Raw genomic sequence first — 15,706 nt, forward strand, 5'->3', positions numbered from 1 at the left:
GTTTCTATGCTAATTTCAGGGAATGCAGATGTTTCACCCCTAGCTTCTTGACTTGTGGATGTTTCTATGCTAATTTCAGGAAATGCAGATGTTTCCCCACTGATTTCATGGACCATGGAAGTTTCTATGCTAATTTCAGGAAACGCAGATGCTTCCCCACTGATTTCATGGAATGTCGAAGTTTCTATGCTAATTTCAGGAAATGCAGATGTTTCCCCACTGGTTTCATAGATTGTTGATGCTTCTATGCTGATTTCAGGGAATGTAGATGTTTCACCCCTGGCTTCTTGACTAGTGGATGTTTCTATTCTGATTTCAGGGAATGCAGATGTTTCCCCACTGATTTCTTGAACTGTAGATGTTTCTATGCTAATTTCAGGATAGGCAGATGTTTCCCCACTGATTTCTTGAGCTGTAGATGTTTCTATGCTAATTTCAGGATAGGCAGAAGTTTCCCCACTGATTTCTTGAACTGTAGATGTTTCTATGCTAATTTCAGGATAGGCAGAAGTTTCACCCCTGGCTTCTTGACCAGTGGATGTTTCTATTCTAATTTCAGGAAATGCAGATGTTTCCCCACTGATTTCTNGTGGATGTTTCTATTCTAATTTCAGGAAATGCAGATGTTTCCCCACTGATTTCTTGACTGGTGGATGTTTCTATGCCAATTTCAGGAAATGCAGATGTTTCCCCACTGATTTCTTGATCTGTGGATGTTTCTATACCAGTTTCTGGCAATGCAGATGTTTCCCCACTTAGTTCACCAGATGCAGAGGCCTCACCACTTGGCCCAAAACTATAGGGAAATGTGACAGCTGTTTCCCCACCCAGTTCCTGTGAAACTGTTGGCTTTGTCACAACTTCAACTAAATCAGAAGTGACTAAAGTGACTTCTGGAAGCCCTGAGACCTCCCCACTAATATCAGTCACTGCTGAAGATTGTCCACTTAGGTCTGTGACTCCAGAAATGTCTCCACTGAAATATGGGATCCCGGATGGCTCTCCACTGAAGTCTCCTGTCCCTGAAGGTAACCCACTAGTCTCCACAGCTCCAGACCCTTCTCCAGATATTCTTCTGTCTCCAGAAGGAAAGCCACTGATTTCTATCATCCCAGATGGCCCTTCTCCCACCTCTTGTGCAACTGATGCCTGTGTAACAACTTCAACCAAAGTGGTGTCCACAAGAGAGATTGTAGGAAAGCCAGATGTGAGTCCACTTTCCTCTCCAGACATTAGGCCACTAGTGACTTCAACCCCAGAGACTTCTCCACTGCTGTCAATCACTCCACTCGGAAGTCCACTCATCTCAAGCACTCCAGAAACGCTCCCACCGAAGTCTATATGCCCAGAACCACTAATGTCTAAACTACCAGATACCATGCCTGATGTGTCTTCACTTCCTGAAGGCAAGCCACTGATCTCCAAAATCTCTTTTGCTTCCACTTCTGTAACAGAGGGGGTTGTCACTTCCACCAAACTGGCATTTATAAAGGTAATGCCTGAGGCCTCACCACTTCCATCAACACCAGAAATAAGGCCACTTAGATCCACCAGGCCACTGATCTCAGGTATTCCAGATGATTCTCCACTGATATCCAGTCCTGAGGGTAACCCAGCGAGCTCAGGCACTCCAGATGGCTCTCCACTGAGCTCAGGTACTCCAGACGGCTCTCCACTGAGCTCAGCTCCTGAGGGTAGCCCCTTGGCTTCCCCACTTATGTCCCATTCAGCAGATGGAAACCCTGATAGATCTCCTTCACCACTGACTCCAATTGATCCTTTTCCTTCCTCCTGCCTTTCCGGTGCTGTTGTTACAACTTCCACCAGAGTGGAATCCACAAGAGACACAGTAGGAAAACCAGATGGGAGTCCACTTTCCTCGCCAGATGGCAGGCCATCGATTAGCTCAGTTCCAGAGATTTCTCCACTGAATCCAGAATTCAGCCCACTACTTTCCACTCCAGATGGCATCCCACTAATTTCTGGTATCTTTGAAGTAGACACTGATATATCTTCCTCTCCAGAAGGTAAGCCACTAATATCAACAATGCCAGAAGGCACCCCACTGAGGTCCCCTGACGATAGCCCACTTTCTCCAGATGGAAAGCCACTGGTATGCAGGTCTACTGATGGTAATCCACTTTCTCCAATCCCTGAGTGTTCTCCACTAAGTTCAAAAATTCCAGAAGTCAGTTCTCCACTTGTATCTGGGACTCCAGATACCCACCCAGATGCCGAAGATTCGCCACTGACTTGATGCTCTCCAGATTCAGTGATCTCCCCTGACACACTGATGGAAGCATCGGTACTTATTTCTTCTGGTATTATAGTAGCTGGAGGAAATGCAGATGGACTCACTGGAAAAGAAAGAGGGAACAAAGAGAGGGAGATAGAAAAATAATTTACTAAACTATTTTGAAGAAGTTATTAAAAAATTTCTAATCAACTTTACTTCCAAACTGACAGCAAATAAAATAACCTTTGAGATAAAGGTACAAAGTCCTACGGGCTTGCAGAAATCCTCTGGTCCCTTCAAATTTGTTAAAGAGGATTATATCTTAAATAAATGTTAATGTCTTAAATATCTTCGAGAAACTGATGGAAYGTATAAACTTCTGACATAGGACAATGGTGGCATCAATTCCCAGATGCCAGAAAACCCCTACTGCTTCCTTTCAGGTAACATGTGGAAGAGAAGAAGTTTGGTACTGTTCTGAGCACACCACAGCCTCTTACTCCATCCTCCTTGGAACGCAGAACCTGAAATCTGTCTCTAGCCTGTCTACCCCTACTCAGACTCAGAATCATACATTAGTATGAGGTGCCTTGCCAGTGCTCTGTGCTGGTCTGCAGAAACTATGCTGCCTAGTGCCATCCTGGTAGGATGGCTGTTAATCTAGTTCAGTTTTAGAAAGAAGTTCAATAATATTCACAGCTCCTCCTGCGGTAACTGTGTGCACATGCCCAAGATGTGCAGCTTTGTTTATCCAGATCACAGGATAATTCCCAGACTTTGCTAATATAGTGAAAAGCTACAAAACAAAAGAACAAAAACCACCCCAATTTCCCAAAGTGAGACCGTGTTTCAGTTCAAGGCCTTTTACACAGCAAAGTGCAAAGCTAGGAGAGCAAGATGACCTTCCCTTAATTTAAGTAACTGAAGGTCCTCAGTCTMACATTTCCTCTGAGTCTCAGTATGTCCTTCCTCTTCACATTAAATCCAGCTGCTGAGTAGCCTGTGAAGACTGGAGTGTCCCTAAAGAACATTGTGTATTGCCTGAGTGCCTCCACACTTCCCAGCAAGCTCCACTGAAAAGTGCACCTGAGGCTACCATGTTGAAGAACTAGCTCTATGCAAAGGGAGTCCTGTGAGCTTCCTCCCTCCTCCTCAGCTGGATTTAGAGGGGCTTCTCTTCAGCAAAGATACAGTTCATTTATATTAGGAGTGCCTGTAGCCCTAAGTTTGCTCAACACCAGCCAAGCGTGACTTGCGACACAGGGAAGAGTGACTCACCTGAGAGCAGCGATATGTCAGTTGGGAAGACTTCTGTTCCCCAGGCTGTCTGATTCTCGAGTTCAGTGGCAAGCTCCATCTCCATAGTTGTTTCTTCCCCGGAAGGTATCCCTTCAACTCCAGGGATCACTTGGGTTACGATCATTTCTTCTTCAAAGAACGAGGTAACCCCTTCCTGCTCCTCCACAGATGGCAGAGCTGGGACAGAAAGATATGGGAGGGAGTTTCTAAGAATTCATAATCTCTCTCAGATGCATATGACATGGCTCCATGAATGTTCTAGATACCAAGATAATGAGCCATGAGAAAAAAAAAAAAAAAGAAAGAAAAGGAATGCCTCTCATATTGGGAGACAAGCTAAAAAGAAGAATTGGAGGCAGAGGGAACTGGGTGAGATTTTCCATTTGAGAGTTTCTCAAGACAATAAAATAAATGCACAGTTATGAACAATAAGGGGATGTCCCTCTGAGTCCCCAGAAGTAGCAGCTCTTTTTGGTGAATCCTGCTTAGTGTGAACCGGAACCCCTAGGTGACCAACCTCTCTCCTGAAATCCTGTTCCTGAGGGGGCAGGTCTATACAAAATGGGCACTAGAAAGGGTGGGATGGTACCTCTGAAACAGAACGCATGATGCCGTGACAGTGGGTTGGGAAAGCCCGTCTGGTTATAGTGCAGGTAGATGGTTCTCACACCAGGCTCATCTCCCCCACAGCCAGGTCGTGGGGTCACGATTGGGTACCGGAGGCTGCCATCAGCTAACCAGCCAGCATAGCATCTATCCAGACCCTGCTTCCAGGCAGCGTGGAGTTGCCCAACAGAGGCCAAAGTGGCATTTTGGCTCTCACAATACTCCTGAGCTTCTTGGAAAGTGAATAGATTTGGCTGGGTTGCAAAGAACACCTCACCTGAGGGAAAATAGAAAAAGCATGTATGAGCCCCTGAACCTCTCTGTGCCTGGCATCTGGGGGACATATCTGCTACTGACACACACACACACACACACACACACACACGTGCAGGTGTAAAGATCAGCAGCAATCCTCAGAAGAAGGGGAAGAACGTACCCTTTAGCCTGTCAATGTAGCAATATACATCATAGGTCTCTGAGGCTGGACGCATGCCGTATGACCGCACGCCCGGAGAGCTGTCTCTGTCTCCTACACAGTTACTTCGGGGATTCACAATGGGATACCTACCAAAAGAGAGGAGGTTCAACCTAATGTACCCTGAACTGAAGAATCTCAGTGGTGTACTTGGGAACAGGATGTAAAAACTTGGCATTTTGAGGTGCTCAGAGCCCTTAGCATGACTTGGAAACAAGTTTAATCTACACCTACAACCTGGGGCAATGAATACAAACTTTTCCCCATTTTCCCTATAACACATAACTACACCATGGAACTGACTGCTTCAGGATGCAAATAGAGGTTAAGAAAGGGGTTACTGACATGTTAATGAGAACAGTTCTATTGGTCACTGTTTAATACGATGGTGTGTAGACAGTCTCAGGTCAGGAAAGTCCTAGCTGCTGATGAACAGAACATCAGGGTATATGAGAGTAAAGCCACAAGTTCATGCTGTATATTCATTCCAAAGGTGCATCTTCCCCAATTCACTATAGTTTTACCTGACTGTCTGGTCCCGCAGCCAGCCGGCATCACACTGATCAAAGCCAGCCTCGTAGGCAGCCTGAAGCTGTTCAGGAGTGGCAATAACTGCGTTGTTATCCAGGCAGGCCTGCTGGGCTTGGACGAAAGATAGGGCATATCTGCTGGTGGCAGCACGATAGTGAAACACCACACCTGGGGGAAGTGAAGCAACATTGAGACAGAGGATACATTAACACCCCCCCCCCCCGCCTCCACTGGGACTGGTGACCAGAAAGGATCTTCCCCTGCAAGGATGAGAGTCTGTCAAACCCACTTTGATGGAGATCTGTCATTCATTGAGGTCTGTTCTCACCAAGGGCAATGTTCTGGCTGTCTCTTTAGCTCTCCTTTAGGATCTGACTATCTTGACTTTCCCCTTTCCTATAGCAGGATGTACATGGGATTTCAGAGTGTGACTGCTGCAGCTCCAAGCACCAGCCAGCTGAACTCTTTCCAGCACCTGATGAGGCAGCCCATAGCCTCCTCCTCACTATTCCTGTCCCATTGCAGGAGGAGGCATTCAGCCTGTCCCTGACAGCAACCTACTAAACAGGCCAAACAGCCAGAGAGCTGGATGCACTCTGAGATACAGGAAGCTCAGACTGCTTTCAGCTGAATGGCTGACCCTAGAAGAAACAGATCTTCAGGCTTCTTGGAATCCTGGTGGCTTACCTGTGGGAGAAATGGGCTGCTCAGGGAAGAGAGCAACATCAGGGGAAGCTGTCACTCGTACAATCTGATCTTCCACTGTGAACGCTGAGGCAGACTCTAGTCCTGGGGCGGCAGTCACCCCCAAGGCCTCTTCCACCGAGCTCACTTCTGCTGTTCCAGTGGTGAAGGCAGTGCCTAAAACTGAGGTTGTGACAACTTCAGGCATAGCCCACACTTCTGTGACTTCTTCTCTGGTCATGTTTTCTTCTTCAGGGAAAGCTGTCTCTACTGTGACACTGGTGGTGAAGAGATCAGGGACAATGGTGAAGCCTTCGTACAGCTCAGTGGCAGCGGGTGTGATCTCAATGGGTTCCAGGGTAGCGATGCTGCCACGAGCCTCCTCCTCTGTGACATTGTGTGGCAGAGGTAGCTCAACTTCAGTTTGGGTGACAGTCTGGATGGTGAATGCACTGCCCAGCTCACTTCCTGTCTCATCAGTAAACTGCACTGGGATTAGAGATTCAAAGTCATCACCTAAATCAGGAGACAAAGAAATGATTAGAGGGGACATGGTCAGTCTAGCGAGGTCTAGATATACTGGACTGGTTGCTGCCTCAGAGAAGAAGGTGGGCATTTGCTGGCTCTGCGGGAAGCAGGAAAATCATGATAATCTTGTAAAATAAATGTTCTTCCTTAATCCACTGTGGCTCTCTACAACACCCCAGTGCCAGGGCATGTTCATAAGTTAGAGGCAATGAGTCACCACGTACACAGCTGGTAAATTAGAGAGGAAGATTTTCCCTGTTCTCCTCCCAGCTCTCATTCCCGGGAACACCTTGCCCAAATCCAAGTCTGCACTGACCTCTAGTGCCTGCTATAAGGAATTCAAGATGGCCAGAAGAAAGTAGGGGTGCTTGTATAACCTCCACAGCAGATCTGACACACTGAGTGAGGTACAGACAGACAACTGGTTCTTCACGGTAAATGCATAAAGTCACACCAGGATCACTATCTCCTTCTGGTCTGCCAGGAGAATAGTAAGATGGCGAGGACTTAAGAACTCATCACATATGAGCATGCTACCTCTGTTACCAAGGCAGCTGAGGCCTCTTTCCATCGTAAATTCTAACAAGTGCATTACTCTTGCCTTTCTCCTCCCAAATCACTTTCCTGCTCTAGTCTCATCCCTTGCAGCTAGGAGAACGTGGGGCAGTCCTGCTTAATACCTTACTGAACAGATCATCCTACAGCAAGGAATGCAGTTTAAAGAGCAACATAAAACAGAATTGGACAGATCAGGGAGGGAGGGAACCTCTTGGAAATGCTGCAGGACAGGTCTCAGCTGGGGAGAGAAGAGATAGGGAGACAAAGCTAGGCCTTCCACCTAATACTGCTTTTCCTGCTCTATTTATTTCCAATAACATTTTCTAGCTAGTTCAACACTACACATATCTTCAGGGTCAGATCTCTTCTCTTATTCCTTCTCTTCCATCCTCAGCATTCAAAGTCTTGCACATAAATCACCTGAGCTCTGCTCCTTGCTTCCTGGAGAGCTATCAAAGGTGGAAGGTGTGTGAGGACTGGAGAGAAGAGGGTGGTATTACACCTGCCCCTCGTCAGAGCCCTCATGTACAGGGCAGGCATTCATGCACATTCTGGACTCTTTGCTTCCTACCTGAGCATGAATGTGGGGACTAAGTACAGGCACCAGTCCTGCTTTTTCCCCCCTTTTTAATAAAGGGGCAAGAAGATTCTCCAGGTTAGTTTGGAGTAGGGCTATCACACAGGTAAGTGTCATTGAGAGAGACAAGCAAAGCAAGTGTTCAGAGGCACCAGTTGATGAAGGCAGCTGAAACAATGAGTTGTGGGTCTGGCTTTTATACTGGAGTTTCTTACCTCAAAGTGCCTGAGATGAAAAAATAACCAGAAGTGAAAAATTCTCTACTCCGTGTGAATTACAATGGATTTAATTCATGCTCCTAGACTAAACTGGTGAACATCTTTGCAAGGGAAATTTAGGTAGTCACATCTTCTCATCTCATCTTTTAAAATCAGAGTAAAGAAAATGCTAGTAAACACTGTGACAGAGCAGCATGGACTGGATAATAGAGGACACTTTTAGGATAAGTTATCTCTGGACAAGAAGCTCCTGCTTGCTTACATGTGCAGAGACCTGTTGCTTAGTCCCATAACTGTAATACACTCACCACTATAGCAGATGGCATCGTAGCGCGAGTGGGGGTGAGGGTACCCTGTCTGGTTGACATACAGGTACACTGTCCGCACGCCCACCAGGTTTCCTCCACAATTGGGCCGTGCTTTCGAAATGGGGTACCGGACGCTGCGATCTGCCAGCCAGCCTGCACTGCACATGTCCATGCCATCCTTCCACGCCAAGTACAGCTCTCCTGTGGTGGCCAAACGGGCTCCCAAACTGTGGCATTTGTCGAAAGCTTCCTGGAAGGTGAACTTCTCCGGGGAGGTGGCATAGAAGACTTTGCCTGTAACCACACAATCCATTAGCATAGGAATTAGCTGTAGAGTTTAATCCCAATTCCCTTTCTGTCCTCTTCCCTTTCTCTTGAGACCCTGACTAGGATGAAAAATCCTGTGTATTACAGATGAACTTCAACTCTATGTTGATGACAGTCTATAAAGGCCAGAAGAAAGGGAATTTTACAGAGTAAATCAATTGGAGCAAAACACAAAACCAGCTGGAGTCACAAGACAAAAGGAGGATAAAGGACAATTTCAGTTCTGATGTGCTGAACATTTCAATGGATCTCTGTTGTAAGCATGGGTGACAGACACCTCTGAATATCACACCCCTGAATGGATGATTAGTGACACACAGGGTGGCATGTCCTTTGGTGGAGGTTAGACTGACACCACCCTCTGTAGTGCATTAGTTATTTGACATTAAAATTGTCCATGGTCTAACAAAGAGACCATAGAGATTGCCTGGCCTTGCTGGGGGATGTGCTTTTCCATCTTTAACCCGTCTTCCTCTGTATTTACTGTTGTCTACTCTGGGCATGATCAGAGCTTTGTCCACTTCTGTGTCGAGTAAGAAAAGTCCCAAATCACCTCGCATTTGCTCTGCGTAGCAGTAAACATCATAGGTTTCATCTGTCTCCCGGACACCATAGGTCCTCACTCCAGGAAATTCATCCTTGTCACCATAGCAACGCTCTCGGGGACGGTGGATGGGGTACCTGAGAGGGGGAGAAAGAGAGTGTGTAGGGAGTGTGGGATGGGCAGGACTTTCACATCCAGATCCAAAGCTTGGAGAGAGCCACAGATCACAGTGCAGCTCTTGCAATGAGGAAGAAACAGGTAGGGCAATACTTTATGTTTTTTCCTGGGTTATGGAGAAGGGGCAAGAATATCTACTGTCCTGTCTTTCCTTTCATGGTCCTGAGCACAGCAGGTCCCTGAGAGCACTAGCCAAAGACATTAGGGCAAGGTGCTTCCCTAATGGGGGATGCACAGCACAGTACAGTCAAGCCACGCTTTTTGATCTTGGCATAACATTCGTTTCATTCATGGAGGTTGAAAGATCAGGATTAAGTCACTGACCACTCAGCTATCACCACTAGGTGAGGACGACAGTGGTCACAGTGTTTTCCTGCTATGCATTCCTCCCAGGCAGAAAATGGCTTGCAACTCATCAGCTCCCTTCACACACTAACAATTACAACAATTGTTATTTAGCAACTGTTTCTGAAACATCCTCAGGCAGTGTCCTCATTACAAAAGTCCTTATCTAACAATCTATTTCTTGCCCCTCCTGTGGTTTTCCTTTCCCTTCCACAGCTTATTACCTGACAGTCTGATCAGCCAGCCAGCCGGCATCACACTGCTCATACCCATCTTCATAGGCAGCTTGCAGCTGTTCAGGAGTAGCAATGACAGCACTGTTCTGGATGCAGGCCTGCTTTGCCTTCTCGAAGTTCAAGGTGTACCTTGTGGAGATTGCTCTGTAGTGGAATACGATGCCTAAAAAACACAAAGGCCATCACACCTACACATCTGCCAGAGAAGAATAAGCCCTTTTCATTCCAAAGAAGTTAGGGAATCGAAGAAAAGATACTGCATTTCAACTAGGAACAATGAATTATTTATGGTGATTATCTTTATTTGAGCATCTCAAGCCAAGGGCGATTTGGTGGGCTCCCTTCACAGGACACAGGACACTTGCCCTATGGAACACGCTGGTGGCCTAGAACAGAGACTGCTCTCCTGTGATGCTGGAACAAAATCACGGTGCATTAATATTTACTAGTTATCAATATTAATATATAGTATTTGAATACTAGATAGTGCAAACAGTGGGAGGAAACACATCATCTGGAATACAGACCATAACACTGTCAGAAGGATCCACTACTTTCCTGATGTAGCAGTGTGCAGAAGCTGGTCAATGGGCAGGGACTGTGCTGCTGTGCAGGTTTTACAGCTGCAACCCTCCAAGGTCCTGCTCAGGACCAAGGCTGCAGTGTGTCAAACACCATATGAACACCCAGGAAACAATAATGACATTTTGTACCAAGGCAAATCAAACCAAACAAAGGATAGCTATCTGTACACTCAGGTCTGGCATGAGCAGGCTTAAGTCAAGGCAAAAATTCACCAAGAGGCAGTGAAGGGGCTCACAGCCCTCCACTACGAGATATATCCTCCAGTGCATGTGACCAGCAAAAAACCTCCTGGTTAAAGGCTGTAGTGAAAGCTGTCTCCCTGGCCTCTCCTTCAATATCTATACTGAAAGTAAAAACCTTGATAAAGATAAGGATTATAGGAAACATAACTGTTGTTATTTTATCCACCTATTACTAGGATGGGCCTTGCAAGACTATGGGAATTTTTTTTCCAGAACAGACCAGTGCTCCAGCTGAGGGCATCCCATCTCCTAAAATGCTTGGAGGAACAAAAAGGTCTTATAATAGCCCCGTGCATGCTTCACCCCCTTGAGCAATAACCCAGCCTATCCAGTAGCATCTCCTGCCAAGAGCATGGCCTTGCAATCTCTGTAACTCAGCTTTCGCCCAACTGAGGCATTTTATTGCTTCRTTTAGTCTGGTCCCAAGCTGTTAAATTAAATGCCTGGCCCATGGCTTCTGCTCACCTGACTGTGGCCTTGTCTGTGACCTGACTGAAAGGGTTTAGGCCTATGAGGAAGAGTAGCATCTTTCCAGTCCCCATAGTTCCTTACTTTCTTCTGCCCAATCCAGACAGTCTGATCCTAAGAGGAAACAGCAAAGGCAGGATCTCACCTTTCACTAGGACCTCTATTGTGTCTTGTCTGTCCTCAATCCCATGCATCACTTCACAGCGATAAATCCCAGTGTGGTTGGATCTTAGGGCCTTGATTTCCAAGGTGGCATCGGTGGGGATGGCGGGGTAATTGGGCAAAGAGATCACCTCCCTGTACTCAGTGTTGAGTCGGATTTTCCCACCGGTAGCCACTAGCAAGACAACTTCTGTCCCATTTGAGAGTTTGCTCCATTTGATCCGTGGGGTCAGCAGAGCACTGATGTCATCTTCCTCTGGGATGTTGAAGTAACAGGGGATGTTCAGGGAGCTTCCCAGGACAACACGCAGGGGAGACTGCTCAGGTATCTTCACTTCCAGGCCATCACTATTGTCTGCCAGTACCCAAACAAAGCAATGGTTACATCAGTAACACACTTCATCCAAAATCCAGTGCTTTCARTGTTCCAATGCCTCTAAACCTGCACCCGTATTCAGACATAGCCTTTTTTTTTGTTTAGATAACTTGCAGAAATGGAAGCTGCAACAGTGACCTTTGTATCACGGTTGCCCTCTGGAGCTGGGAGCAGTTCTAGATGAAGACATGAAGGGAGCAAAGGGCTCTGCTGCAGTGTAGCTACTACCCACAATATGATATCACACCTGATAGGGTTTAAGAAAGGGGAATACTTCAGCTCCCTTAGTTTCCCTATAAATATACCCCTGCCTGGAACTATCTCCCTTGCTCCCCAAGCACAAGATCAGTGACAGATTATGGTATAACAGCCATCCAAAGACAGGGCCCCTGTGTGTGTACAGAGCAAATCTTGGGTATGCTTATTTATGGTAGTCACTTGCAGTCGGGTATGGGACCAGAGTGCAGCACATTGCTCAGTTCCAGTGTCCTGCACCTAGGAGCACGTACCTGAGAGCTCCACAGAGACGGCTGCAGTGATGACTCGCAAACACACAAACACTAGTAGTAAAGTGGTCATAGTTTACCTGCAAGAAACAACACAGGGAGAAAGGTTTTATGACGGCTGTATGATCATACGGAATGGGGTGCTGTGGATGCTGCTAAGGGAGCAGCTAGTACAGTTGCATAATGCTTTCAGTCACCCCTTAAGATTCTTGTACGTGACTGGCAGTGAAATTTGGGCCTTGGGGAAGCACATGGTCCTGAAGTGCATCTTGCTCCAGGAAATCAGTCTTTCAGACAAATAAATTCAATGTTCTGTTATTCATAACAGACTTAAGTGTTATTATAGATGACTTACTACATTGCTCTGCCATTCTCTCTCTTGTGATCCAATCTTCCCAGTGGAACACAAAGACAATTTTGAAACAGTTCTTCACGCTTGTTTTGTATTTACTCCAGATGGACCATCAGATCCAGCTAACCCTTCACCTCAGAACAGGAGCGGCCCATCGCCAGCATCCTCCATCCAAGCCAGCCCTGGCTCCTAGGATAGATGATTGGATGCATTTTTTATATCTTAAAATGCTCTGAAGGGATATCTGCTCCCTTTATGGCAAAGGTTATAATGCTTTGTATCATACTCTCACACTGACAGCATACACAGCCCTAACTGCAAATGGATGCTGTATCTCTACAGGAAATGTGCAGGATACAATTCTGGGCATGACTTAACTCCATCCATTAAATATCCTGTTGGGATCCCTCTACCATGGAGAGCAACCTGCTACTTGAGAAAACTCTAAGAAAAGAAAGCAGCATCCTCCTGACACTAAATGGCAGAAGCAATATAGGGAGGCCAAATAAATTAATCCTAACTGAATTACCATTCATAATCATTCTTATGCATAATATCATAGGATTTTAAATAGCCACAACTGCTCAGGTCGGTTTTAATATTTCAAATAAAAAAAGTGTCCTCCAGCAACACAGCATCTTTCGGCACCGCATTTCAGCACTGATTCAGCATTGACTCATAAGGAAGGACCCCACCTACTGAATCACAAGTTTCCTTTGAGGTCACCTGTCCAAATATTGGCCATTTGACTCCTGTGATCTAGAAGGATCCCAGCTGGCTGCAGCTGACAGGGAATATCCTGAGTACATGACTATCGACCTAGCAGAAAAGTCCACTAAATATCCTCATTGGCACAGGCAAAGGCCAAAAATAAACCTCATCCTATACAGTCCAGCATTAGCCTTTCACTTATAAAGAAACCTGACCTCTGAATGCCAGGAGACGGCATGCACTCATTCATTTCAACCTAATACATCACAAAATCTTATCTTTGTGAAGTCTTTTGTTAAGAAAGACAACTATACCGGCAGCAAATAAGACAGAGAGGGACTGGAACACATTGGCAGAGAAGGATGTGGGCTTGAGTTTGCAGCTGTAGGGCTGACTGAGACAAAAATGGACACATCTCAATTTCTGCTGAGCCTGGGAATAAAATATCAGGGAAGTGCCAGCCTCAGGGAGAAACTGTGCAGTTGTGTGCATGCTTTGGTGTCTCTCTGGCTAGAAATGACATCTGTATAATCAGCATATTAGGAACCAAAGAAATCCCAGCCATGATACTGGCCATCACTAGAGGAAAATCATCCATCACGTTGCAGAAGAGCCCAGTGTTCAGCATTCAGCACCCAGAAAACAGCAGGGGAATGTGCCCAAAGCATGGGCTAGGAGGAGCAAGGAAGTACCTTCTGCTCATTAATAAGCAAGAAGAATTGGAAACACCATCTGCTACAGATAAACAGTCTGAAGTCAGCTTGGCCAAACAGCCATACTCGAGAGTCCTTAAAGAGTGGGCTGAGTAAATTGCTGGCTTGCTGATGTTCATTTATAATCTGTGTTGGAGCACTGGGGCATGTCCCAAGTATGGAAGTACTGTGCCAATAGTCCAAAAAGATATACAACGATGAGCCACAGCATGGTTTGCTTGACATCAATTCCAGGCAAAATAATGGAAAATCTGACACATTTCAATTCATTAAGCACCAAAGAATAAGAATAATGTTAATCTTAGCTGAGGCACTAGTAGAGAAAAAAGATGCTACCAAAATTGATTTTATTTGTTTGTATGATTACAAGTTTGTCTGATAAGGCTACCTGCATGGTTGTAAGATAATGTAATTTGATTTTGATAAAGTGTTTGACTTTCACAGGGTTCCAGACCAAGAGGATATGTAATGTCAGTAATACATTAAACAGCTTAGCAGAAGTCTAGGTAGCAGGTCTCTAAAGGGTGTCATCTGAGGGACACTGATGTTGTCTTGAGGTGTCTCTAATGGACTTCAAGAGGGGTCAGTATTAGATCCAACATGTTTCTAAACATACTGTATTTTAATAGAGTCAAATAAAAAATTATACACTTAGGAACAAGGGATGCAGAACATGCTTGGAAAATGGGATGTTGTGTCCCAGAAAGCAGTGACTCAGGATGGCTAATGTCATCCTTTGCTATCAAAACAAATAGGAATACCTCTTTGTGTGTCAGTGGTAAGTGACTGGAATACTATGCATGCTTCTGGGGTGGCACAAGGACATTGGAAAAGATGGTACAGAATATATCCACTAAGAAGGATTTGAGGGCTGGAGAAAACACCTTATCGTGGGAGACTAGGAAGCCTGAACCTAGTTACTGTAACAAAAATAAGACTGAGAAGCAAGTTGACTATAGTACATAAATATATTTTTAAGGAGAAACTGCTGATATTAAAGGACTCTAATTAACAAAAAGGCATAACGAGAACTAATACCTAGGAACCATACACCAAGCAAACTCAAATGGGAAAAAAGCCCACATTTTAAATGGGGGGTGTTAGATCGTTGGAACAGTTATCAAGGGAGGCAAAGAAGTTTCCGTCCCCTTGTAGCTTCAAACCAAGACTGGAATGCTTCTTTAGAAGATATGGACAAGGCAAACATAAGTTATTGGACTCAACACAGAGGTAAATGGGTGAAATTTAAGAGCCCTGGGCACACAGATCCCTTCTGACATTAAAATCTATGAATATGAATGTGTCAATGTTTTGATCTCTACTCCTGTATTATTCATCTTGCCTGGCTCTAGGCAGTACAAAGAATCATGTTTATGAATAATTACCTCATTTTTTTTAACTTTCTTGTAGGATCACAGGCAAAAACACATCCTGTAAAATTAACATCCTTCCCTGCTCAGTTTAAGCCAGCCATCCCTGAGGTCTGCATATGATAGGCAGCCTCTGGCATTGTGTCAGACAGTAAGAAGGAGATTCAGGAGTAAGCTAAATAGCAGAGGACAGGGATAAGAGATTAATCTATATCTTGGGGAACATCTCCAGGTTACACACCAATCACTGCTAATACATGAGGCACTGCAAAGCCTTTGAAGCAGACACAGCTTCTTCATTTTGGCACAGACTTTAAGCTCTGGGAGGAAACAAGTCAAAACTCTGAAGCATATTCTTATTTAGAGGAATGCATCCTAGAAGGACACACAACTGTGGGACTGTACATCGAGAACTCTCCTCGAATAGGTGACTGCTTCCACTATGGACCAACCTGACTGCGACTGAGAACTGTCTCCCTGAAATGAGATGAGGTTTTGGGGTAGGCTCAAATTACTTCTGCCTGCATCATTCAAAATGTGCCATGCCAGTGAATATCCTCCATTCTTATTTT

At 45.4% G+C, this 15,706-nt stretch overlaps 1 protein-coding gene across 1 annotated transcript in view; it reads right to left on the reverse strand.

Moving 5' to 3' along the window:
• The window catches only part of ACAN (aggrecan), a 31,087-nt gene extending 19,026 nt beyond the window's left edge, over window positions 1-12,061 (reverse strand). Inside the window, 12 exon segments of the mRNA XM_026074055.1 lie at window positions 1-588; window positions 590-2,357; window positions 3,515-3,712; window positions 4,125-4,418; window positions 4,578-4,705; window positions 5,141-5,315; window positions 5,835-6,347; window positions 8,021-8,314; window positions 8,901-9,028; window positions 9,638-9,812; window positions 11,090-11,461; window positions 11,992-12,061. Coding sequence (XP_025929840.1) covers window positions 1-588; window positions 590-2,357; window positions 3,515-3,712; window positions 4,125-4,418; window positions 4,578-4,705; window positions 5,141-5,315; window positions 5,835-6,347; window positions 8,021-8,314; window positions 8,901-9,028; window positions 9,638-9,812; window positions 11,090-11,461; window positions 11,992-12,061 — 4,703 coding nt within the window.
• Window positions 12,062-15,706: the final 3,645 nt, after the last annotated feature.

The sequence above is a fragment of the Apteryx rowi genome, unplaced genomic scaffold, assembly GCF_003343035.1.
Source record: "Apteryx rowi isolate R43461 unplaced genomic scaffold, aptRow1 scaffold_11, whole genome shotgun sequence".
NCBI classification, from domain to species: domain Eukaryota; kingdom Metazoa; phylum Chordata; class Aves; order Apterygiformes; family Apterygidae; genus Apteryx; species Apteryx rowi.